The 27054-nt window shown below is 40.8% G+C and overlaps 1 protein-coding gene across 1 annotated transcript; it reads right to left on the bottom strand.

Moving 5' to 3' along the window:
- Positions 1-461: 461 nt before the first annotated feature.
- Positions 462-27003, bottom strand: tara (taranis). The gene is made up of 2 exons (XM_053757869.2): positions 26787-27003; positions 462-4412 (listed from the first exon to the last, which is right to left on the bottom strand). The coding sequence occupies exons 1-2, from the start codon at positions 26808-26810 to the stop codon at positions 3675-3677; spliced, it is 762 nt and encodes a 253-aa protein (XP_053613844.1). The 5' UTR covers positions 26811-27003; the 3' UTR covers positions 462-3674.
- Positions 27004-27054: the final 51 nt, after the last annotated feature.

The raw sequence follows: 27054 nt of genomic DNA, 5'->3' as shown, positions 1-27054 counted from the left end.
TTATTTCAATGATAACTTAATGTACTGCCATTTTTTCTTTAATCGTTCTTAATATTCTACATTGTGTACCATTCTAAATCAAGGCAGATGACATTAGGATAGGTTTGATACCTACATGGTTTATTAGATCCGGGGAAATTCCGCTACGTCCACTAAAATCCATCTGGAAATGGATCTCCCATTGATGGATCTCCATATTATTTTTATATCGTAGCCCTTTCAGTCTACACGCTCACCTTAAGATTAGGGTCATATTTTTTTCAGAGTTTTTTTGATATTTCATGTGAGGTATTCTATAAACATTAGATATGAAGTGGGTTATAATACTCTATGATGGTCTTTTGAACGTGTTACGCTGTTTTTATAAAAGGCGAAGTTGCAAGCTCTACTTTGTTTCAGCGCATTTTGATTAATATTTCATTCAAGGTTGTTTAATGTGATTTTGTGTTGAGAAATGAAAGTCTGAGATTCATCAACAGTAAATATTTATTATAAAAATTGCTCTTATAGCCACATTTCTGTTTCTATAATATATATAATATTTATGTTCATTATTTGTGCCATTGTTTCACAAAATTATTCCTGTTCTTGTTATTTTCGACACAACAGCTTAAACAATAATATATTACAATTATATAGCTTACATTAGACAATTAAAGAAACAATTTTGAACAACCCCTAAAATGAGGAACGTTTCAACAATTCGATGTGCAATAAGTTAATTCAAAATTGTTTACACAATTTTTCTAATGAGAGTATTCTTTCTAAAATATATTCACAATTGTTTCAATAAAAATCCTGTCATTTTTGGTAACCAATGGCAATGAAAAACACTAAGTAATTACACTTAAGTAATTAAAGTTACGTATGAGTTGGACACGAGCTTTTCTTGGAAAAGCGTTGTCCAGGAAAGACGGACCGACGGACCACCGTCACTTATTGCTGAAGACACAACACCGCCGAGGCTGTCCCGAGACACTCCTCGGCGCAAAGTACCACAACAGTTTTTATACAATTGAAGAAGTGCTCACCACAAAATTTACACAATTCACATAGAGACATACAATCGATCATTTCAGTGTTGAGCATAGTTTTCCAAATTAACAATTTATACAAGTATGAAAATGACAGGATGAAGAGGATTCATTAAAAACTGTTTGTACGCAATTGCAAGCATGACTATCGCCAGGCTCGTATCTCTGCTGCCAGTGGCACAGTTAATACACATTTAAAAAAATATATTCTGATTGAAAAAACTAATCACTTATCATAAGTACCTTAAGTACGTTAAAATGAAATATAGGCGCACGTGTACATCGCCTCGGACAACAGAAATACGAAATATAGCGATTCAAAATAGTTAGTACAAAATGTATAGTAAATATGTAAGTAGTTAAATGTCTAACAGACCAGTTTGCCGGAGAGTCGCTAACTTACTTAAGTAAACCATCACAACCAACCATACGGACATGTTCAACAAAAAATATCTACGCGAAAATAAACCGTAAAAATAAAGTAGATTGAGCTGAATTCAGTTATCCATAGAACTCATATTTATAATGACTAAGTTGTTCGTGTATTATAAACTGTACTGGCAATATTTTGTGACGTCTTATATTAAAATGCATAATATGTAACTTGTAAATCTGTACTTGCTGAGTTTATGGACAGAATAGAGGTTGTATGATACAACACGGAGCGAGCGCGGCTACCCCAACCCGCTTTCGACATTGATATCAATAAAATTATTACTTTACATTATATATTTACAAAGGCCGCGAGACGCGCGCCATAATGCCCATCTCCGTATATAATATGTACACTAAATTTAAGAACATAGAGTTTTCTCTCATTAGCTATCGAATCACAATTCAAATATTTGAGTAATTGACAACGGTGGACAAACATGCGCCGGAGCACTATTGCATCCTACTTTATTGAAATTTGTACTTTGCTGTATTAATAGTCGTGCTAGGTATGTTTGGTCCATGCAGTCCCAATTCCGTGGTCGCGCGTTCTGTCAGCGCCAATCGGCGCCATTAGAAGAGTGCTCACGTGGACTATTTAGATCGCAAACATACAATTCAGCCAAATCAATTACAGTCAGTCGTTAAAACTATAGTAGCGGACTACATCTAAAATCATCAAATCCCGACCGAGCGAGCACAGATCCAATGGTGCCAGATTCATTCTACGCGCGGTGCTCACAACCCGATGTTTTAACGAGAGAACTTATCATCACTGCGCCATGAAAAGTGACCTCCACATTTCGAAGAAGCAGTCAATCCAATCCTTGACTAGATCTCTCCCTTTAGAAACCACGGGTTGTTTGTCTATTGTAAACATATTTTAATCTGAATTATTCGATGTCTCAAATCTCAATTGCATTTTAGTTACAAAAAAATAGATCATGTTTGCGCCTCAAATGCCACCCAAGAATCTTTTCGTCTAAAATAATATTAAACGATGTTTCTAATAAATTATCATTCGGTAAGTTTAGTTTTGTATTAGGAACTGCAATTCATTGTTAGTCAAAAATAAATTAGTCGATGAGACGTCACTATTAGTTCGTGTCTAAATAAAATTTATTATATAAATAACTATGAGTAAATTATCCTTGGAAGGCATTGGAAGTCAAAGGCAAAATTTAAGTAACACGTTTTCAATGTTAGTAATAAGTACGAGTACAGTCACAGAGCGCTGTCACAAGTTCTAATAATAAATGCATGATCCTGACGATACTATGAAACTTCCACAGTCACAGCTGGTAAGGCTACTTAATTGACAACCAGTTACAATGCGCCTCAGAGAGGTGGATGTGACACTATGAAAGCTCTCAGTTAAGTACTAGACATTACATTTGTTCAAGATTGTTCATGATCGCACGATCTTGACTTTAGGAGGAAACTAGCTAGCGTAGCGATTGGAGTGCTTCCCACCGAGCACATGTCCACACACTGGCTTGCTGCCTGAGCCGCTCGCCGAGTGCTCCTTCTTGCGGTTTTCTCAACATAATTACTATTACTGTGGTCAATATACTACTTGTCTTATAAACTTAAAAGAGGTAATCATTGTAAAACATTTAGTAAAACGTCAACATTGAAGGAGCACTTGACCACGAAGCGGATTGCAGGCGATAAATTATAACCCAATCATAAATCATCTCGTTGTTCAGATACTTTATATTGAAAATATCAAGACAGAAATAATTTCAAACTATCACTTTTTCTTCAACGAAATAATAAATATAGTATTTTACCTAATTAATTACACAATAATTTCAACAAAATTTTCAAACACCTGAGTTTTAATTTAAACGATGATAACGTCATTAGCTAAGTCACTTCAGTTTCTGTTTGGAATTCACTTAAAGAAAAAACTATCAAAAATAACTCGGCTCGCATAAAGTCCTGCGTCACGTCCGAAGCTAGCACCTTCCCTTTAGCAATTATAATAATACTAACTACTGACTGCGTGTACGCGTGGTGGCGCGTCGTCGCGATGAAGAGCCGGGCGCCGGGCGGCGCGGCGCCCCCGACTAGATGTGTGCGCGGCCGCGCTGTGCGGTGCGCAGCCGCGCGGCCCGCCTCAGCTCGCGGGCGCCGGCGCGGCGCGCGCGTCCCTATCACAGGTGCTCACAGCGGCGCGGGCGACTCCTGCCCGCGCGCCGTGCACTAACTCGTCGGCACCAGCAGCCGCACGAAGCTGTCCTCGCTCCAGCCCCAGTCGTCGGGCCACGCGTCCTCGGGGGGGTCTAGCGCCGACCGGGAGGACAGGCTCAGCACGGAGCCCCAGTCGATGGTGCGTTGTTCCTCGTCGCCGTAGCCCGAGTCTCGGTCGGGCGGCGGCGGCGTGGGGAACGGCGTCGCGCGGCCGGCTGCCGGATCTCGCGCACTCAGCAGCTCGCAGCGAGCCACGCCGCCCGTTACGCACGCAGGCTCGAAAGGTGCTTCCTCCGCACTCTCTCTTTCCATTTCTCGTTCGATGCCACGTAACGTATTGCACACTAGCACCGACCGCCGTAAAGAAGGGTCCGCTGTTTGTCGGAATCGCGCTAACTTCAATGCACATAAGTTCATCATTTTGAATCGCCTCTCGCGATAGCAGCGGCGAGATGCGCAGCGACCGGCAGCGCGGCCATCGCAACAGGCGCGAGCCGCGGCGCCGCCCAGCTCCAGGTAGGACTTGCCGTTCTCGGCCCGGATGGTGTCGTGCGCGCCGCACCAGCCGCCGCACCAGCGCCGGCGGCACGCGCGCCGCTCGTCCTCCTCGCTTCTCCAGCACTCTCCGCCGCCAGCGCCGGCGGCCACGGCTTCTAGCCGCGCTATCGAATCCTCCCACCGGGCTACTTTACCGCCTCCCTCACACGGAGAGCCGGCGCGCCGCTTGGCGCCGCACCCGCCGCCCGAGCCCTGCAAATACCACAAATGCGAACGATTAGGATAGGGTCTGAAGAAATTATGAAAGCTGTAAAAATAAATTGTTCTCTTTGAACTAACCGCCGAATAAAAAAGTGACATTGTCATTTACATAACATTTCAAATCTAACTTGTAAAACTTCACTGACATTTTTCGACAGAAATATTCGATCTTCTTGGAATGGAAAATTCTAGTGCACGATAATGTGAATTTATTTGGTTGTCGTGATCTTAAGTAATTACTAACTACCCTGTTACTACCCAATTACAAAGTATTAAAAAAAATCCCGTGCCGGTTTTGATACCTAACATACTGGTAAGGTATTATGCTGTTTTCATATCTGTGGCTGTGGTATAAATGTTTGTTTTTGATAGATAGCATTAAGGTAGTAAATGCATGTACAGTCGGGAGCAAAAATCTGATTCCCACATGGTAGGTAACAACAGTAAGGTCGATCAAGTCTGCCCGCCATTTTTATTTTCACCTTAATAACTTAGGTAGGTATAACTAATACAGGTACAATCTTTGAGTATTTTACATTTCATTTGGAACTCGAAATCTATAAAGTAGATGAATGAAACTGCTGTAATATCCGGGTTTATAAATCAAAGGTCAGATAAAAAGACATTGTAGCACAATGGTGTGTGGGCCGTCCCCGAAATATTCGACTATAGGTACTACAGCTAGGGGCGTATGAGAACTCTTCGGTCGACGCAGAGCCGAGCGACGAAAGTACCGTAAGCTTTGTGCCTTCTTGTACTCGTTGGAAAAATGATGGAAATTATTTGGGACGCTTTCGTAAAGTTGCATTTCTAATTGTCTACTTGTACCGACAAAATACACATGATGGAATATTTACTTCTGTGCTTCAGGATGACTCAGTAGTTTTGTATTCTAATCCTTAACAATAAGTTCTTCACCAGATTTTTACAATATGTGCCAGGGAACAGGACGTAGGTAACATACGGGGACCGTGTGATCGGTACCTGGGTACGTCGCTATTGTATCCCGACCCGACCCTTCTCAGTTTTTTTTTTTTGGGACAATGCGCTCCCGGGGCGCAGCCCCTGCGGCCGGGAGAGCTCAGGTAATTTCGTGCCCGAAAGCTATGCCGCTGGATTTACCGTACCCTGTCACATTCTTCCCTTTCAAAACATGCAAAATGTTTAAAATAGAAGTAAATTTCTTTTGGGTTATAATGTTAAATAATTTCATATCAATTTTCACTATTAGGTATTTTGAACTTGACAAACGAGTCTACACCTGCTAATGTAATGATAGACGTGCTAGCGCTGCTAGTTGACTTTTAGGTTTTCGTTGTGTTAGCATCGAATGCATTACCTGTTCATAAGTCTAGAGCTGAGTGTCGTAACGAGGCGAGCAAGGGAATGGCATGCAAGGCGATGCAGCCGTCGGGAATAAATAAAATAGCTAAAGGCAAGTCCACCAGGCGCAGATGCCGCCGCACCTGCTACGACAATTAGGTGGCACACGCGTCCTATCTGTATTGTAGGTACCTATCTTTTTAGATATTCGCATTATTGGCTTTTATTAAGCTGACAAAATAACTGCATTTAGTTCTACCTATAGCTGAAGGTTCCCGCATAAAATAGAGGACAAAATATCTTTGTACCTACCAATATTAAAATAGAATGAGTGAACTTCAACGTGTCGTCTCTGATCATTCCAACCATATCAATGAAGTTATTTATAGTTGTCCTGAACCGAAAAGATGCCTATGTTGTTATAATCGATTATTATATAGATTACCTATGTTATTTAATCGACTAACAAGACCTAAATCGATTGTGACTTGCGACAGAAAAAGAATGCACAGTTGCTAAAGAAAAATATTGCCAACGAAGTGTACGAGAATTGCGGACAAATAGTCCGTAGAGGGCGAGTTGGCCTGTCGACCAACGTTGACTCAGCGACCACTCATCGCAACGCTGCAAATAATCATTTTGCGTCACCCCTTTATCGCTGTGCTCCACGGAAAACGTGCCGTTCCATTGTATAGCAAGCAAGCGAGCATTGCACACCAACTCTGGCGTTCATTTCATTACAGCAAAAATTACAACCGTGCGCGAATCGTTCCAATATGCAGAAATAGATAATTCCACGAGGTTTCGTCGACATCACGCGGAGGGCCCTGGCTGTAGCAGTCAGTGTCTTCGCCAGCGCTGGCGCTCATGAAAATAAATTTAGTAAATGACGTTGGCACTCCGCGTTGCCGTTCTGTGCCTCTGGCTGGAACGCGGTTGTGCGCTGTTGCCGCTCCGTCTCGCTCTTTCTAATCTTGTCGTAAAGTTCTTTTTCTGATGCGCAACGCGTCGCTCGTTCGTTCTCTCCGCTCGAAACTTGGAAATGTCTGGCGTTTATTTTATCGCTAGAGTCGGTCGAATGTGCGGCATTTTATAACCGTCCTGCTTTTTGCTATAGCGTCGAGGCGAGGAGTAAATGCTTATTCAAAATTATAACCATAAAGAATTCTACTGCATTCATCGAAATGCGCTAGCTGCGGAGGAAAGCGCATTCAAATAAAATTCACGTACCGGTGCAGTAATCGCTCCTCTCGCTCGAGACGAAAAGGTAGGAAAAGTTCGGGCGGCGAGGCGAGTCAAACGAGACTTTCTATGGCATTGTGGAGCCAAATAGATGGCGGCACGGCATTGCCTCATAGCGCGCTAGCCATGTCGAGCCGGCAGTCAGCAGGCGGGCGCGGGTCGTCGCGGTGCGGGGTGCGACGGGCGGGGTAGGCTAGTGTGCGCGCGCTTGGTTGCACGTGCACGATACACACACAAACGCTGGTGCCGGGCGCCTGCCTTGTGTTCTCTACCTACGCTGCGCTGCCAGCCAACTCCGACGAGCGTTATTATAGCGCAGAGTTCGATCGCACGGACAGGGTTGATAGCGAAGGGTGCATCGCCAACGCATCACTGACCTAACGTACAAATATATCTATTTGGATTAAACTCCAAAAAATTTGCGACTGAGTCTTGGCTTGCCACTTCAGGCTCTAAATAAGTTTCTATTTCATCCATGTAACTGTATCGCTGCTGTAAATAGTCATCAATCAAGACAATAAGTATAAATAATATAAAAATAACCGATTGAATGGATAATGCAGGCATTAGCCAAAACATAAACAAGTAGCTACTCGAATTAACGATGATTAACGAAAGAATAGCTGTAGTAAAGTTTTTGTTTCATTTTTTCGCGTTCATTGATAAAAATTTATAAGAGCGTGAAGACGTGGTGCTATTCCGTAATATCGAAATCGAGAAGAACCGATCGTATGACTGATTGAGCATTAGCTCTCCATTCCCGTACAATACGGCACGTGATCCGTGGTCGTAATTTCATTCATAGAAGGGCTGCTAAAGTATTTATTCTTTGAGCGACTTGTTTCTACACCTGTTTTCATCTTTTCTTTGTCTATAACTCTTTTTCTTCAATTGAAATCAATTGAGGAATAAATTCCCTATTCTATGTTTAAAGATTTTTTGCCAAATGTTAATCTGAAACCTTCGAATTAAGATCTTTGCCTTCTAGAGATCTTGCAGTAGTGAGGTGAGCGGCTGTTGTTCGAACGATGAAGGCATGAGGCGGTGGTCGCTGGCCCGATGGTCAGACTTGTAGGGTTGTCTCTTCACATTGCATAACACCACCATTTTAAATAATAATATTCTGGAGCTTCTACAGCAAATGTTAACTTATTTTCCCCAGTTATGATGAGGAAATCGATAGGAACAAAAGTCCAACAGTAGTTGAAATATTACTTGACAGGTTCAAAACTCATTAACCCAGTCCAAGTAGACGAAGGAATGCAAATCAGTTTTTAAACAACACTATCATCATGTCCCTCCCTTCATCTTTTCCATGCGGTGGGAACCCTGAGAGAAGCACGCACATTTCCGTGAGCGGACGGCGAGGCCGTACTCACTCATCCACATCTCGTGTCCAATACCCAGCTGCGTCTGTGTGCGTGTAACCAGTCCCACATCCTGTTTGGTGAGTCGCTCACTTCGTGCTTCTGTCGAGCTTTTTATTTCGCGCCTCTAGCTACTGCTATGCGATTGATATTATCAGTAGTTTTGATATAAGTAATATCATCCACAATCTAACTTTAGAACAGGCAATTTCTCAGTCGATTGTTTGCTTGAGATTGAATGATTAGGTAATTTATTGAATTTCACAGAACTAAGACTATCTGGTATTTTTCTGTAGTCTATACAAAACGGAATTGAACTTCTCGATATTCAAGCAGGTTTTAGGCTTTTGGTATGTGGTAAAAATGTCTAACACTGGATATAAAATTTAAAAACCAATACCATACTATTTTAGAACAGTTTCTGTCTCAAGCTTAAAATAAAATAGACACGACGTGTCTCTACCATTTGGATCGGGACAAAAGGAAAAAAGCTAATCTGTGCTCGTACCGTTATGCAACTGGATCAATAGCATTAAAGGACAAGGTGTCGGAACAACAAAAGGAAAAAATGAGTGAGCAAGTGGAAAAGCAAACAAAAGGAATCCCCGTGGAATGTGATCCTGCATAAAAAGAGAGGGAATTCCCGAAACACATTGTTTACAGTACGTGGCGCGTGCGAGAGTAGGGTTATGCGTTTATTATGAGGCTGCGGTGTGACCACTCGATGCATTGAAAGGGAAAATTGTAGTTTTTGTCGGTAGAGCGATGACGCATGCTTCCCCGAAGGCGCGAGGAATGTCGGCCCGCACTCCGCGGCTCTACTGCATTAAGAATGCTCCGGTGTTTCCTCTTACCAGCTTTGGTGATCTTTATCTCAAATTGGATCTCTTTTCAAAGAAAACCTACTATTTGTCTCAGTATACGAATATTCTCAATATTCTCTAGATGTCGTTACGAAGTCTAAACCGGCATGATTCTATTATAGGTACCTACTACAAATCCGTTTTCCTGGTTATTGTAAACATAACATTTGATTGATCAGGCGGTCACATCTTTAGTCAGACACCCTAGGCAAAGCAGTGGATTATCTGCTCGTCCGACCGTCTCAACAAGCACTAATTAATTCTTGAGTAAGATCTGTCTTAAAATTGCAATAAGTGTAGTTTTCTGTTCGTGTATCTGAATTTACATCTGCCTATTGACAGAGCGAGACTTCTTTTGTCTTTTCTTTTTTATATTGTGGTTAGCCATGATTTCTTTTCATGTATAACTTAACAGACGCGTAAGAATCATGATCAACCTTTGGAATGCTTACCTATGGCAACTAGTGAATGCTATTCAATGTAGCCTAATGTTGCACAATGAACAGTCGTTTGCAAGTGTTTCTACTTGACACTATCGAGCAGGACCGGTTCAAAGTACTTTAACACTGACATTGCGAGACAGTGCAAGTGCCGGCTTATAAATCACCGCGATCCTGGAGCCGCCGCTTCAGATAATAAATCAGTGGCCGTACGCGGCAGATAATGACGTCACTGGCACGTATCTCGGAGAATCCCCGGAAGAGAGCGAATAAAATAAAAATGTCACGTCGCGATCAGCTGTTGGGCGCGACGCGGCGCCGGGCCCGCAGCGATACGCATAACGACGCCGCAATAAAACTTATTTTTATGTTTTTCGCTCACAATGGCCGCGCGAAGGTCGAGCTATCTAAATGGGTCAATACACTCGTAGTACGAGCGAACACGTGCTCCCGCGTTTGTAAATAGCGAGATATCGGCCGATTGTTGCAGTGATTAATGGGGGCGCGTAATGACTCGCCGCCCGCGCCGGCTCTGCTAATGTGCCCATTCATTGCTTCGACACTATTATTGTTCGCTGAGATGTTTTGTGCGATCGATGCGACATTAGGGCGATGGCCAATGTCAAGGTTGCACTTGCTATGCGCCCGGCCGCTCGCACTAAATGCTAATTGCCTCCGAGAATGGACGCCGTTATTCCGATTTCGAGGACTCGCGCCCTTGTCAACTAGCCAGCCCGACAAATTTATGTATAACCGTGGGAATTTCATGTGCTTTTCCAGATTTGTTATAATAATAGGTATGTTCAAATTAAGTGAGAGTTTGTGTTTTAGCTTAATTAGCTTAATCCTAATGTAGGTAGGTACCTATCATAAATTTAAATTAATTGTGAAATCACTTCTCATTTTTGAATTCTATTCCTAATGTTGAAAACCCGTGGAAGATTCCACAAGTTTTCAACATTAGGAATAGAATTCAACTCAACAGATGTTGAGCAGCTTTAACATAAGCAAAGCTAGGATTAGAACAAAAACATCATTGTGCAACGCCATAGATGTAGCAATTAATAGGTGCATCTATGTGCAACGCATAAAAAAATCAATACCCTCCCTCAAGTAGGTAGGTAAGGTAATTAAAAAAAACTGCTAGGTATGAGGCATTGACTTGACAGACACAGTAACTATAAGCGAGTTCTTACATTTAATATCTCAGTTACGAATTTCAACCGGAAGCACTCTGTCATATGTTTCCTACAGGAAGTAACATTTATAGGTGCGAATAGGGCAACCGTAGGCGCCGGCTGAAATCTCCGCGTCATCGACAGCCGGCGATAAGGTCACGCTTATCAATGAAGGCATCTCCATACGCGCACGTGTCGGCCGGCCACGACATCTCGCGCCCATTCACTATGAAGACGCCCCCCGCAGACCACCGCCCCGCACACCCCCTCTCCACACCCGCGTTCACCCTCCGCGGTGCATCCATGCAACAAGTTAGGGCACAGGTTCTGTCTTGTGAGGAGTTCCGGGAGATCCGCGAATATGCGAACGAGTCAGCACCGGCAAAATAGTGAAAAGTTGAGAAATGTCTTGTCATTTATTAATATGAATTTATTATACTTAGTTGATTTTAAGGCCTAATTAAAATAAAAGTCAGTTTAAAAATATAATAAATTTATCCCAATAAATCATTTGAGCCGTTCATAATAACAAGGCTAATCGCATCTCAACTTGGATATAATCTGCGATTTAACGTAATGGCGAATATACATACCTACATATGTTATTTATTTGCCATTTAGGTATATGTTCATTATTATGTAGAGCAATTCAAATAAAGTTCTCGTAAATCATTGCGGTTCAAACAAATTTTCCGGCTTCGCGATGCCCAATTAAATATGGATGTGATTGAAAAACGCGTGTCCGGTAACGAGCGTGTACATAATTGGTGGGCGGCAGGAGCGGGCCCGGAGTGACCCAGTTGCCGTTGCCTGGCGACCCGGGCAGCCACCCCCGCCCCCCACCACCCTGCCAGCACTAAATAACCTGCCCGAAACCGACACCTTAGCAAAGGTCGTTCAACCATCATTCGGGTAACGCTCATGCGACCCCAGCATGCATAAGATGCAACTCGAAGACTTCAACCATAAAACAGCAACGTTTCTCTAACAGCATTTGGCAGCGCTAGCTCCGGAAAATATGACGCCATATTTTCTCGCTGCGGAGAGATTTTATTTCTTATTTCATTTTAACTTCAAGCTCCAAGAATAGACTTATTAAAAAAAACATATATTATATCATACCTAAGTATAATCACCTTAAGAAATTCGACATTTGAATGAAGAGTTAGTCTAACTTCTTAAACTTTGACTTTTTTGATGAAACAAATAGAAAACCTGCAAACGAATAAACTTAATTGTTATAAGCCGCGTTTGCCGACTGCCTCCCTCGAAGATGAGTCCTGAGAGGGCGAGGGAGGCACCCAGCAGTTGTATTTCTCCGAACTTGCTAAATTTCACTTTCTCTGAAGATGTTGTGCGTAGACTTAGCCACCCACCACTCCCCATCTTCGGTAAGAAACTTTGTATAATAATAGTTCAACTATTCCCTTCGCAAAAGTACTTCATTTAACTATACTTAAAAATAATCCTACTTATTTTCTATTCATATAACATAAATTAGAAATATAACTAGAGATGATAGGTATAAAAAGTGTGTACTAATCACACAGCCTATTATGAGACAAAAAACACATTCTGCTCATGGTACAGCAATGCTATTTCCAACATACATATATTCAATGAGAGCGCATTTCGTCCTCTGTGAGACATCGTTATCTTAGCGAACCCTAACCAAGTAAAACATAAAAAACGTACGTCAAAAAAGTCCTTCCACTCACAAAAACTCTACCGTCGCCTCCTCACCCTCTGAAGTTATAAAACGCTGAAGGCAGCCGAGACCGGATAGAGGGTTTGTGACCTTATCCCCCTGTATTAGAGTCGACAACAGCTTGTGTAGGTGGTGCGCACACCAGCTCAACGTGGCTGAAAGGCGAGCACACGAGCGTGGAAGCTTTAGCAAAATGAAAGCCGACTCGCTCTTAATTCACCCGCACAAGCAAGCACATTGCGTATACGAACATCGATATAGTCTCCCTAGCCGCCCACGGCCCACCGCCCGCCACCGCGCGCCGAGCATAAATAAGGGGGGGGCGAACTCGGGTTAACAAGAGAGTGGCGCCCTCCCTCACAGCTACGCCAACAGGGAGAATTAAGGGGGCTGCGGCGAAGGACGAATTAAGGAGATGAGAGAGCACACGTTCTCGAGACGCGCCTCCTCGCACCACGCTGGGAATTAAGCGGCTGATGGCTGAGCGACGTCGATGTAGCGCCAAAGAAATACATTTTACTAATCCTTTATTAGAAGCGAAATTATGTATTTCTCAAAATGTATTATAAAAGAATATAGAAAAAAGAAATCATTCTTTCAAATTATATATGACTTAGACCTGTTCATGGATTGCAATCTACTATACTGATGAATGTTTATAGAGATTTTAGTTTAACGTATAAGTTTTCAAACAATTTAATAGATATTAATTTCGAAGTAGAAACAACTGATGGGCCACCCTCGCCGCCTACAATCATGACGTCACCACTGCGATTTCGTACCACGTGAGTCGCTCTGCCACATAAATTACAAACTATATCCCTCTGTTGTTAGGGTTTATTTTCGACAAAATTGGTCGTGCTCCTTTGTCTTGACATAGGAGATCAGAGGAAAATATTCTATATTGGAGGGTTGTAAGGTCGATTTCTGTAGGTAGGAGAAATAATGTTCTTGAAAAGAGGGTGGGTATAAATTTTCCATGGGGGTAGACGGGGCGACGTCGCGCGAGGGCGCCGCTGAGTCACGACGGCAGCGCGGGGCGCGGGAGCACATATTGTAAGTATCTACCACTCACATGTCACAAAGTTTTCTCCGCATCGGAAACTTTGTTAACGTCAACCGAGCACGTGGTCTCAGCGATATTATATATAATTGCCGCAGATTTTCCCGCGCAACACGTTGAACTTCAACGTAAAGTTTGATTCTTTATTTGTTTTTTTTATATCGTCGCTGACACTCTCTGTTCAAATCGACTTAAGGTGTTAAAAAATATTTATTTTGATATTAGTGGCATTGGCTAGGAAAATAAAAATGTAATAATTATCATTGAATTTCAATCAAATTGAAATATTGTGAAATCACCGAAAGAACCTAAAGAGTGATTGTGATATCTTGGTAAGCAAGCAATCCGCGATACATCGGACCGTCACCTTGAAAGCTGATAAGGCAGGCTTGATAACGGCGATATGGTATTAACAACGCAATAGTACATTCCTTCAGTAGTTCTACAAGAAAATTCAGTTATAATTCTATCGGCCTGTATAAAACTGCTCAACTCAAACCTAGACGTTAATTGTGGATATCATCAAATTTACTTGTTTGTATGAATATGTGGTATGAAATATGTGGCTTTGAAACATAAAATTTATTATTTCAAAATCTTATCGGCTTCTTAGATACAAGCAAGCTTCTCGTTATGTAAATAAGTAGATATATACTTTTTTATTATTATGATATCAGCTATATCGATCATATTATAGATTGTTCCAGGAAGTAGGTATGATTATACAACTCTAAATCGTCAGTTAAAATAGGTACCAGAATTTAATTATAGAATAGTAACAAAAATCTTTATATTGGATTATGGGTAAGAATATTTAAACAGACAATCATTCTACGTAGTCAGGTCGTATGACCATGAACGATAACAAAACATTGAATTCGTAACTAGATGCTTTATATGTAGAGCGGCGGGCGCGTGTTGCCGCGGCCAAACGCTAGCTAGCAATGCTCGTCTCGTCCAGTGATCCGCGCCATTACATTATATACCAGGGTGGCTGGGAGGGAGCTTATGTACAACTCAGCCCTCCTCGTTCGAAACTCGCAGGTTATAAAGCGCGGGAATGAGTTTTCGCGCGAAAACTTTATCGCGGGAGCTGCTGACGGCTATGCTTTTTCATGAGCTTAGCATAGCTCTGACATCATTGGCTAGCCATCTTAGAACTGATATCGTATTTTTAATGAGTTTGAAGCTGGCTTTTCTGGGAGTATTGTCATATACTTTAATAATATTATCAAATACATATTTTTTTGTAATGGATACAAATTTACTTTGGAAATAAGATTAAAGTAAATCGAACAAAGTTTTTCTATATATAGCAATAGTTTCAGTTACACTGTCACCGCCATTTATTTTAGTTTTAAAAACATCATCTTACTTAGTGAAAAGGTGAAAAAACTAGCAGTGCTCTAGGCACCCTTGATAATATTGTAGCAGAGCGACATTGGGTTGAATACAGCGAAAGACAAAAGTCAGAGAGGCGACCCTTCCTGCCACCAGTGAAGGGCCGCGCCGAGGGAGCACACAAAGCCAGGGCCCGATTTCGGTAATGGGTCGACTCTGTTAGCCCATGGTAGATTAGGACCCTTTCAAAACTTTCTGATGAAATGAAACTTTGGAATCTCATTGAGTTATATGTACCTATATAGCCTTCTTTGTGGACAGAAGAGTCTTCTGAAAGGCCGGTCGATTAATCGAAGGTCAATATTAGTGGTGGAAGTAGTGGTCGGTGGCGCTGGGGCTGGTGCGTGGTGAGCGCCATTGCCGATGCTGCTTTGCATAAGTAATGACCGCGCCGCCCGCCTCGCCCCGTAGGCCTATCGATTGCGGCGGCGCGGCGCGCGGGCGGGCCGCATCGCCGTAATTGTCACACCGAACGAACTCCATCCGCTCCACCCTCATGATATCGACCTTACTACCCCCACATAAAATCCACTCTCCACCAGCAACATTTTCTGATTGAATATCAAATGCGTTATAGTAGCTCTAAGTTTGGAAGCAGCTCGTAATAGAGCCTTCGAAGAGTCTATGACAGAGCTTAATTAGACAGGCGCGCGATGGCAGCGAATGGATTTTACTTGTTCGATATTTTGGTGCAAATTAAAGCTCGTATAGTAAGTCTACTATGCAGTGACTTAGGAATTGACATGTTGACGAAGGTTTTTGCGTGCTTTTGTTAGTGTTAGCGATCGATGACAATGCTGTTAGGCAGTTCTAACTCACTAAGAATATAATTTTGTGAGTTTTATATTGTAAGTAGCACGCTGCCGACTGTGCCTGAACAAGGGAGAGTTGCTCACCGCTCGTCAACCATCACGCACGCCGTTTGTATGCGTAGAAAACAATAATTCCGTATCGTTTCGCGCGCCGGAGCGTGCGACGTCGCATCGTTTCGTCTAGTCAAGTTAAGTTTTTTTAGCGCAACAGCAACGACGAAAGTATGGAGAAAGTGGCGCGTTGACGTCACCCACACATGCGTGGTGGTGGAGAGGTGTAGTGCAGCGGTCGCTGTCGGGGCCGACGTGCCGCTCTCTGTGCTCGATACCGCCGTCTTGCTACATGCCAGCCGCGGTTACAACACCACGACGTATGAGAAATCCAGTGCCGAGCGGCCCGATACGCTGTCGCCGTTCTCGACACGTTCTCTTGCTCAACATGACTTTGTAAAAAATATATAATTTTCTGTTGCAGATCAGAACAAGACGGCGGATTATTCGGGGAAGGGCGTTCCTATAGATTATAATTGACACGTATACGGGCGCCCCGTTATTATGCGGGCTAATGTTGTTCATAAGAAATGTTTACGTTTTTTCAATGAATTCCGACGGTATTCTTTAAGTAGCTCGTAAACCGTCACCTGTTTCAGAGAGCGTGTGCATAACTGAACAAAGGACGCTATGGCTCACAAACACGATTCTTTATTGCGGTCCATTGCAATTGTCATTGTCAATTGGTTACGAGCGAAAATCACTATTGTTAACAGTGCATGACATAACTCGACTCGTGCCCACGTGAGAACAACAACCGAAAGTAATAATAACAATGCCAAATAAAAAAATAGAGATGAGCGGGTTGCCGGAGTCGGAACCAGATTAGACTGAGATCAAAGATAGTTCATACATAATAACATCACGATGGCAAATTGTACGATTGTGTAGGACGGTTAAGTCAGTAGTGTTAGTGGACGGCGGAGGCGCCGCCTGCGGCGTACTATTAATTACATCAAGTGCGAGATGAAAAGGAAAACGAGCAGCAATCAGCTGATTCTGATTGATGCGTGCACTGCGACGATCGCACCCCGCACGCGTCCCATTCACAAACCTGTTTAGAACCGTTATTACATAAAATTGTTATCTTTATCGCGCTTCTTTATTTATGGCCTGTTACGTCACGTATCATTGGAGACAACATCATTTTCAGCATCAGCGGATATCGCTGCCGTAGAGAATTATGAGATTTCTTTAGCATTTTAGTAACTACTTAACTCACAGGGAACAAGCGCCCACCTTCAATCTGAATATTGTTGAATAGATCATTCTAACATTAGTAATTGTAATCACATTTTCTTGAGACATAATTGATTAGTTTACAAGTAACTTGTTTAAACAGTTGCTTAGTAACTAAATGTTTACTTCGAGGCAATGACCTACAAAGCGGGTTGCAAAGATTTGCAATCATAAAGCTGGCTGGTAAATTCAAGAGTCCTTTATCATTTTTTCATTGCCAAAAACCTTTGAGATGTGACGTCACAGACTGGAGCTGGTTAGGGGCAGAAAGGAGATTAGGACTACGAGGAGGCTGCCTGGGACTGGGGGGAGGTGGGGTCGAATTTTCTATACATTTACCCCTACCCTCGAATTTCATCGTTATAAAAGTGGCTACTAAATATATCATCGAAAAAAATCTTAAAACCAAACTATATGGTGTCGTTATGAATTTCGTATGATTTTCGATGCACTACTTGAATAAAAAGTAGAAAACGTTTAATGCAATGAGTGAATAGAAAAAAACTGAACAAGAAAGGAACAGCAAATACATCAAGAAATAAATGAAGAAATTAACACACGGCATCGTATAGTGCGCTGAAATATTCTATAACCTAACCTAAATCTAAAATTTACAGACTAATATAACACTTTCCTAACATTTCCCTAACTACCTATCGCATGATAAAATAAATCAAGATTCGAGTTTTCAGAAATACAAATGTGATTAAAATGGTAGGGGTTTTCGATGGGGCGGATGGGGTGTCAGGGCGGACTCCCACCCGCCCAACAGAGAAATATGTCGAGACCCACACACTCTACTACATTACTGTAATTATCCAATTATGGATAGTCTATGACATCGCATTTCATTTATCGAAAGGTGTAAAAGTTTAACGAAATTGTGATAACAATGCTTAGTTTGGAGAGTTATTTCTCTTTAATATATGCAAATTAATTAATTTCCTAGACGAATGCCTAATTATTTCGGGCTATATAATCTTACCTCTGTCCTGGATAATCCCAAAGACATCTTTCAAAATCATGATTCATCGGATAATATTTAAAGCATGTCAAACTGTAAATAAAAGTTTGAAAAATTGTATTGTACGAAAAAATTAATCGAATACATTTTATTCTGAACTAATAAATCACTAGATAACGAAGAAACGTGCCGCCCCAGATCACAAAATAAGATTAATACAGAATATCCTGTTCTTTCCTTTTTGCTGTTTGAAAAAATAATTATGTTCCCTGCAATTATATGTATGGATCCTTATGTTGTAATGGTACTTAACTGGCTTTATGCTGGCTAATTTTTGCAAGTTTCTTCATGATGTTTCATCCTCAGTAGTACGGAAGTGCTATTCATGATTTCATAGGCAGTTCATAAAGCAAGAGTTGTAGTCAAAATATATGTGCAAATATAGATTAGGTACTAGCTGCGCCCCGGGGCTCGGCTCCCGTGATAAAGATGAATTTCGGGATGAAGCGAGAACCCTATACTTATATATTATTCCAGGTTATATTCTACCCATGTACCAAATTTCATAACAATCCGTCCAATAGATTTTGCGTGAAAAAGTAACTAACATATTCGTACAAATACACATACATCCTCACAAAACATTTGCGTTTATAATATTAGTAGGATATCTGTCACAATCACAACCATTCTAGTTTGAATGTAACTGAAATAAAAGAAAATATAAAAGTACACGAGTTTTTCTTCTAACTTTTCTTATTTTGCTCCCGACCCTCCTCCTGCGGGTGATTACGAAGAGCTACGAAATAAGAATGAATTTTTAATGAACCCCCTCCCCGACCTGGGTGATGCGATACTCTGCCAGCCACCGCTCTTCCAATGCTACGCACTTAGGAGATTAGTCCCGGGAGCCTTCTAGTTAAGTTTCAAAAGTTTCAAGTCTAGTCCAAATAAGAATTCGCGCGACAGGCTCGAAAAATAACAAATAATTTATTAAAAATGAAACTTAAAAGTGAGAATGAACTTTTTTTCTTTCAACGATTAAAAAGAGGCAGTTGTAAAACACAGCTGATTAGCGTAAAACAAAGGCCAATACATAGCGGAAACAGCATCACGAATTCAGGTAAACATAGCCCCAGTCGTAAAGCAAAGAGGCGAGCCCGCGAACAATAATGTAAATAGAGTTTTATAGTGTAAACAAAAAGAATAATGTTACGTCAGCGCTACGTCAGCTCGGGAACGTCACGGGCGCGTCACAGCGGAAGTCCGCACTAGATATATTTGTTGTGCAACGGGTTCAATGTCGCGACTATCTATCGCCCATCAATCAGCGCCGATAGACAGTGCGGCTATAGAATAAAGAGGAGAACAGAGAGATAACTCAACAAGTTTTGTGCCTACATTTTCTCGTTGGTTTTAACCGCGCCTGATGTTCGTCAAAATTAACCTCATTATATCGATCTACCGGCAGCCTGGTGCTTTGGTGGATAACGCATATTCCATGAAATGACAAAGTTTCAAAAACTTGCATTTCAAATCAAAGTGTTTATTGCCATTCATCTACAACTGACTCAACTACACTGTATTTATTCAGAGCTAGGACAAAATATTCACACCTACCGTATTCACATTACATAAACACGCATTACAAGGTTTTTTACCTCCGCTCACAGATATTTTATGTATTATGCAATTGAAACGATGACACACTCCAAATTACACATTTCGATAACTAGACGTGTGGTGTCAATCACCTCGTAATAGGTATTAAGTGTTATTATAAAATGTAAATAAACGTAACGGTAATGGCGAGGCCATAAATATTTATCGTCGAGCACGTGCGAACTCCAATTTTACTTTTGTATCTGTATTAAAGATAGTATGGTGTATGATGTGATAAAATACGTTACGGATGATCCACCTGTCTTCGCTGATCTGAATCGAATCGATTGTCACGGTCGAGTGGGATTCATTATCGGTGTTTTCATTCATATATATCGAGAAAGTGTTGTTGCAGAGGTATCAGTTGTGCGTGACTAGCGCGGTGCAGCGCGTCCGGGAGCAAGGCCGACGCTGTTTACAAACTTCCGTCCCGACGCGACCGCTCGTCACTGTCACTCCGAGTTCCTCGCACTCGACAGTCTGCACATACGGCTACGCAAATAATACCAGCCCTCACAGTTGACATTGCCCCACTTCCGACTGCCCGCCGTCTAGACTAGAGATAGATGAGATCGTGATACGTCGTGGGTGAACTTCATTGGGAAAATCCCCAATCGATTCACTTTTCAACTCGCACCTATTCTTCCTCTGCTAAGACTAATTCATCTGTAGGAAACATGACAAAGATCTGTTGTAAGATTTTAAAAACACTTCTTTCTATTAGTACAAAAAGAGCTCTTAATACAACAAATGACGATAAATTATTGTCCCAAATGATTTATGAAGACAACTAAGAGAAGATCGCGTTAGAGAAGATTGTATTCTTAAATTGTAAATCATGCACCCTTGTAGCGAGCCCTGCGCGGGGGCTAGGGGAGAATGCAATGGGGTGGCCCCCTCGTCCTAGGTACTGGTGCACAGTAGGCGCGTAGTAACTGCAATAACGGAGCAGTGAAAGTGTCGCGGGGAGCTTCAACCGTCAATGGGTGAAGACGTACTCCCTTCGCCCCTCCGTCTTGAGCACAAACTTGTAGTTAATAGTACGATCTTTCCTGTGCCGGTCGTATTTCACACACGTGATGCACGCGGCTTCAGTAAACATTTCCTAAGTTTACGGCCGTCAGCAAGGACGGTCATAGCCTCGACTGGTTCTCACATCGCGAAAACAATCTTGCCGCGGATCTAAAACATCTATGGATCTAAAACGGCCTTCGACAGTCTGCGGATGGCAGGTCGAGTTCAGTATGTAAAGTGCACGTGAGCGGTCGTCAAGTGGCGACAAGCAAATAAACGAGCGGAACGAGTACCTACGTCGTCATTATCTCGACTCATGAATGAAACGGAACGTAAATTGAAATGTATCGCGTGCCATAATCCGCGCATTAATCTCACTCAAACGCCGATCGTTGCGTCATACCAACAACAAATGCCTCAAGTTCATTGATCCACTTAATGCGTGCACTAAATGTGTCGCCGTGGACGAATGTCAAACAAAACATTACATAATGCTCGCATAGTTTCTGCGTGCTGTTTCCTGGCTCGCTTCCGATCTGCGCAGACGCCCCGCTACGTCACAATGTTTATTTATGAGCTTATGATTATAAAATGACGTTTACATCATTCTGATATCGTTGACCGGTTGGCGTATAATAATAACATTCATTCATAAATGATTAATGGTTACTACCTACGAAATAGATTTGTAGTGGTATTATTAATAAAGCTATTATCATAATTATAAACAAGATTTTACGCTACTTGATGCCGTAGTAAAACTTTGTTTACAAACATTACGACTACTAATAAATTCTGTAAATGTTTGTTCTCCTTTTTTACTGTGCGGTTCAGACATAGTGTCTGCTTTTCAAATTGAAAAAACACATATAAATCAAACTACTACACTCTTACATTTACTTGATTCACAGACTTGATCTTAACTACCCAAACATTGCTAAACTTTCATTCGAGCATTTTTTGGACACAAATCAAACTTATCCATATGCAGCTTGCGCCAATCTAAATAATCTTTAGTCATGGATGTTTTTCAATTGCATGCAGAAATAAAATGAATTAACAATTATTACAGGAGAGTTTATGTCGTTTCTAGCTTCTACAACATTCGTAGCACAAACTTTAAAGCTACTACAACTTAGTTTCCGATACTAAAGTTGCAGGAAGCCAGGACATAGTGAACTTTAAGAATCATTGTTGAACTTTCGCCTTTGAACTTGACCGCCAAAATCCGGCCATAAAACACTTATGTGCTTGAACAATGACGTGGATTTACATAAATAATCGGCGACAGCTTGTCTCGTGTACTGTAATGTTTACATAGCCGTAACGAGAGGCCAATGACCCCATATTGTTTTATTGGAGACATAATTGGGTCACGTCGAGGCCACAGCAAATAAATATTTTTAGAAATGCGAATTACGCGGTGTATGTGTTCTATATTTGGTTTTTTGTTAAGTTGTGGGGAAATATTGAACATTTTATAACGAAATAATGTAACAAAGGTTTGAATCCAGAAGACTAAATACATATTATTTAAAGTTGAAAATAGGATAATATGTGTTGTATTAAAAATAAAATACCCTATACCACATTATAAGTATAAGTATTAGTTATAAGTTTAAGCATTTACTTATAAAATATTTTGAACTAGTTAACTTTTACACATATGAAAGAGTTCATTCATATCATACGACTTTGTAATCTAAATCACCCACACTTTTATTTAAGTTGTTCGAACATTTAAACGCCTCAAATATCTTCACGGTCGTAAATCACAAATACTACAAAAGATAAGCACAAAAAGTAAACACCGCTGTCGTCAAGCCAAACCACAGATAATATAAATAATAATCTACTTGTAATGCGATCCGTACACCTGATATTTGCGTAGTTCTAAACAGGTGTACGTCATCAAAGGCGAAGTCGACGCCCTATATTGTTGTGTTCTTTCAAGTTCATTGATTCATACAATGGGCATATAATTGGTCGTTAGCGTATGTCAAAACAAGTTGGCGGTTCATAATGCTTTACATAATTAGGTTCGTTTGCATAAGCGATTATTATGCGTGTCTTCGCCGGTGACGTCACGCTATGGCTAATTCATTCATTTGTGTGTTCACTATTACTTTTACGGCACGTGGCAATTGTTTACGAACGCTAATTTGCGGGAGCGTAACAACGTCATTATGAGATTTACTCCGAGAGCCGGCGCCGACGCACCGCAGCATTCTTCACGTCATAAAACGTGCAAAATAGTTTACTTTAAACCCGAACGAAGCGGCAAGAATATTTATCACCTGTGTTATTTGAAGAATAATATTTTGACGTCATTTACTGTCATAATGTTTTAACAACATCCCCCTCAGTCATACAATGTTTTGACCCGAAAACGTTCGTGTTTTGCATATAAAAGTTTATGAAAATAAAGATGTCAAGATAGTTTATTTTTTCTCTCATTATACTAGTAGAAGTTTCTTTTGATAGTGACATGAAATTTGATGAAAGTAGATACGTTAAAATCATAATTTTTGTAGACGAAATTGGCTGCTACAACATGTTTACGAGTCCTGCGAAGTGCTACAACGTCTTTTTTTTCAGCGACAATTTTTTAAAGTACAATTATGACAGGACTTAAAATAATGTTTGTAAATGTTTATTTATGTATTTACTTGAAAGTTAAGACTGTTATAAATCGACTAGTTTATTGGATAAGCTGAAAAAAAATTGTGTATGTTCAACGCGCACCCGTCGGCAAAGTGCCCCGTCATAGTGAGTGAGCGTCTCGCTCTCGCACTAAGTGACTTCAGATTTTACCTGTACCTACTTGGTTCTTCTTGGTAGTACATTATATTAAAGCTTTAAAATAGACGAAAGTATTTGTTAACCTCTTAAATGTTTTTGTTTTATATTGACGATTTTAAAGACAGTTTATGTAATTACCAAAATAGTCTCAAAACAACTGGTATAATTGAAATTCACATTCATCCTGTTTATCGTTTTGAAATAAATACAAAAAAACAATAGATCAAGATAATCATGAAGAAAGATTTGGTATATAATTTAATCGGCAGAAACTAAGGGCAAAAGCTAGTGAAATATAATTATGGTCAAAATATTCTGTTATGCCATGTTAAATTTTCATTTAAAAGAAAATCCACACTGACGTTACTATTGTCTATTTTCAACAAAAACTGGCTCGAGTTCAACGTTCGTCCGCTAGACGAAAATGATTTTAGGTTTATAAACAAAACAGAATCTATATTCACGTTGTTCTACTAACGAAAACCATCAGTGAAATGGCAACTAATATTGTATTTTATAAATGTATTAAAGTTTATTTGCAGTGTGTGGGAGAAGAAGACGCGCGATAGAACGATTGTTCAAATTAGGGAGACCATTATATTCTCACATAATAATTTCCATTAGTTTCAGTTGAACTAAGGTCACCGCGGAAGTTTACGGAATCGTCTAACAATAGTTCTTCGAAAAACAAAGGGCGCCGTTGGAAACGTCGATGTAACTGGCTGGAATGTTTTCGTTCGATCAGCTGTGCCACAGATGATAAAGATAGTTGTGAATAGTTTGTGCACGGTTGCAACAAGTCGCATTCCTGCATGCTCCCTACACCCCACACGCCCCAGGGAGAACGTAGGCCTAGCTACGTCGACAGATTTACATAGGTGTACTTCAGAGCAAAGTCCGCTGGAAATTTTAGGATAGCAGTTGGAGCCTTGACTATATCAGACTAGTAGACTTAGTTTTAAATCATTTTTGACGTCAAGAAGTATACAAGTAAATACAATATCAATCGTACAATATCATCCTAAGTTGAAATAAAGAAATTTTAATTTGAAAATTTTGAATTTGAATCAAATCGTATATAGCCTTTTTGTCGATAATATGATTATTATACATAACAATCTACAAATTTTTCAAGCAAGGAATAGCAAATATATGAAAAATAATATACCTATTTATTTTTCATATATCTGACATATTGCTATATTGATATATTGGCGATATTAAAGGCGCATTATCTTCTCTATACTTTGATACAATTGATTGCAATTTATCGATGAAGTCATTCATGTTTTTAATTAAGTAGTTTTGTTTTAGGTTTTTCATTCCGCATCCAAAAATCTACTAGGTACCTATATTAGTAACACAGTTTAGTAAGTATGTATCCAAATTTTGTTAAAGGAGTAGTGTTACAAGATTTCAACAGATGGCGCCACCGGTTACGTTGTAGATGCAAAATGATAAATAACTGCTAGCAATATATAGCTGCTAGCAATATATATTATGACGACTGTTTATTTAAAAAAGAACGGAGCATCTGACTTTGATTAATATATTAGCTATATGCCTTTATAGTCTATTACATGGGTACTAGGTCCATGATATCAAGGTAAGTAGAACCCTTCAAGTCATGCTTGCCTTAGCGCAAATAATTTATTTTTTGCCGTTTAAACGATCCCATACTAATATACTGGGTATAATAAATAGAATAATAATAAGGCATATAATAAATAGAATTTTAAATGCAAAGAGAAAAAGTTTAGAAATGCTTTGTTTGGGATGGATCTAAAATTAATAAATAGTTCTGCCAGAACAGCTTCATTGTGATCAAACGAATTTCTCATAGAAAATATGGTTATCAAGTAAAAAGGTCGCATAGTGCTGGGAAAAGACGAGTCGGCGGCGGCAGAGTGAAGTGGCCATTGGTGATCCGACCCTAGGAGTAAATCTCAATAAGTAGAGAGAGGCGGCGCTGGGCGGGGCGCCCCAGCCGTCGCCATGGCAACGCGCCCCTCGCTGCCAGGCCCGCACAGGACCCAACTCATATCATCGCCCTGATATACCGAATAATTATTTTACTCTTAACTTTCTGCAAAAACAATCCGAAATAAGATATTGCAATATCATATAGAAAGTATTGTGCCTGTATAGCACTGGCCAACTCGGCGATAATTAATGTGGAGTCAGCCGAGTCGGGGAGCGAACGGCGCCGGCAGCCTCGCGCCGCGCCGACAAAAAACCCGCTCCGACCGAGCTCGACTCGACACAAAAACACCCGTCGCCAGAGCGAGACAGCGCTACGTGTGCGAGCGAGACGGACACGCGTACGTATTTCTGTGACGAGTTCTCGCTCGCCTCGAGCGTCGCAGTTATCGTGATCCGAGGCGAATACAGCGCTTTGATTTAAAACCCGACGAATGCGCCCTTCTATCTATCACATGGTGTTTGACAGGTCGGCGGAAACGCGAGCTGTCAGATACGAAAAAAGGCGCGCGTCTTCAAAACAAAAGTCGACAAAAACTCAATTGTCCAAAACTACTTAATTAACAATAAATTACTCATTAAGTTATGGGATGACAACAATTAACGAACCTTAAATACCCTATTTAGTACACTGATAGTTAAACATTAATTACATTCATTCACAGACTTATACATATCAAGAAACATCGAATTATGAAAGAATATTGGACACGTACACAAATTGAATGTCATAATAGCAATGTCAAAGAAATTGATTAAATTCAAAAAATACTACTATATTATTTTGTATTGTATAAAAAATTTAAGTGGGTATAACAAATAGCACATGAAATTGAGATAAATATAAATAAAGTCAAAATTAAAAAAAAATTGTAGAAACAGTAAAAAACGCAACTTTCAAACTATTAGATAAAGTCTAATATTTTACGGAAACTGTCTAAACTGTCCTCTAACCATACAAAAGACTTAAACGCCCGACGTGCTAAAACTACCGACACAAATTTGAACAAAATTCAACAAGTTGTGAAATATGTAACAATATCTAAATAATCTTTTCGGAAGGTAAGGAATACTTAATTAAACCCTGTCCTTACATAGACTCCGTTGATTTCGAGTTCGAAATGCCGAAATATTGGAAAAAGAACAAACATTTTGGTAAGACAATTTCTTGCAGCCAAAGTCAAATGTGAGAGAAACTGAGTTAAACTTACAGGGACGAGTTACCGTAACAATATATATTAATTCTAGAGACTTACCTGGAAATCACTCCACATTTTCATGGGGATACACCATAGTTCCGATACGAAAACATCACACGATCACGATAACAACTGTCAAAGTCACAGCGACACAGACAAGCTCTCAGCAAAGAGGCCGATGGCTGACTGAGCGACGGGAACGGGCGCGCGGCGGTTGCGACGTTCGGGCTCGCAGCGCGCGCTCGGGCGGCTTCGGCCGCGCTCGGCGCAGCGCCCACCTGCGAGCCCGACTTCCACGAACAACAAAACCAAGCGGCTCCTCCGC

This window comes from Plodia interpunctella, chromosome 17 (genome assembly GCF_027563975.2).
Source record: "Plodia interpunctella isolate USDA-ARS_2022_Savannah chromosome 17, ilPloInte3.2, whole genome shotgun sequence".
NCBI classification, from domain to species: Eukaryota; Metazoa; Arthropoda; class Insecta; order Lepidoptera; family Pyralidae; genus Plodia; species Plodia interpunctella.
This window is presented reverse-complemented; position numbering and strand designations above follow the sequence as displayed.

Bases quoted from the DNA above. Each gene is read 5' to 3' on its own strand.
- tara (XM_053757869.2), bottom strand. From the start codon at position 26,810: ATGAAAATGTGGAGTGATTTCCAG. The intron at 4,413-26,786 runs GTAAGTCTCTAG...TGGTATTTGCAG, and splicing joins AAATGTGGAGTGATTTCCAG to GGCTCGGGCGGCGGGTGCGG.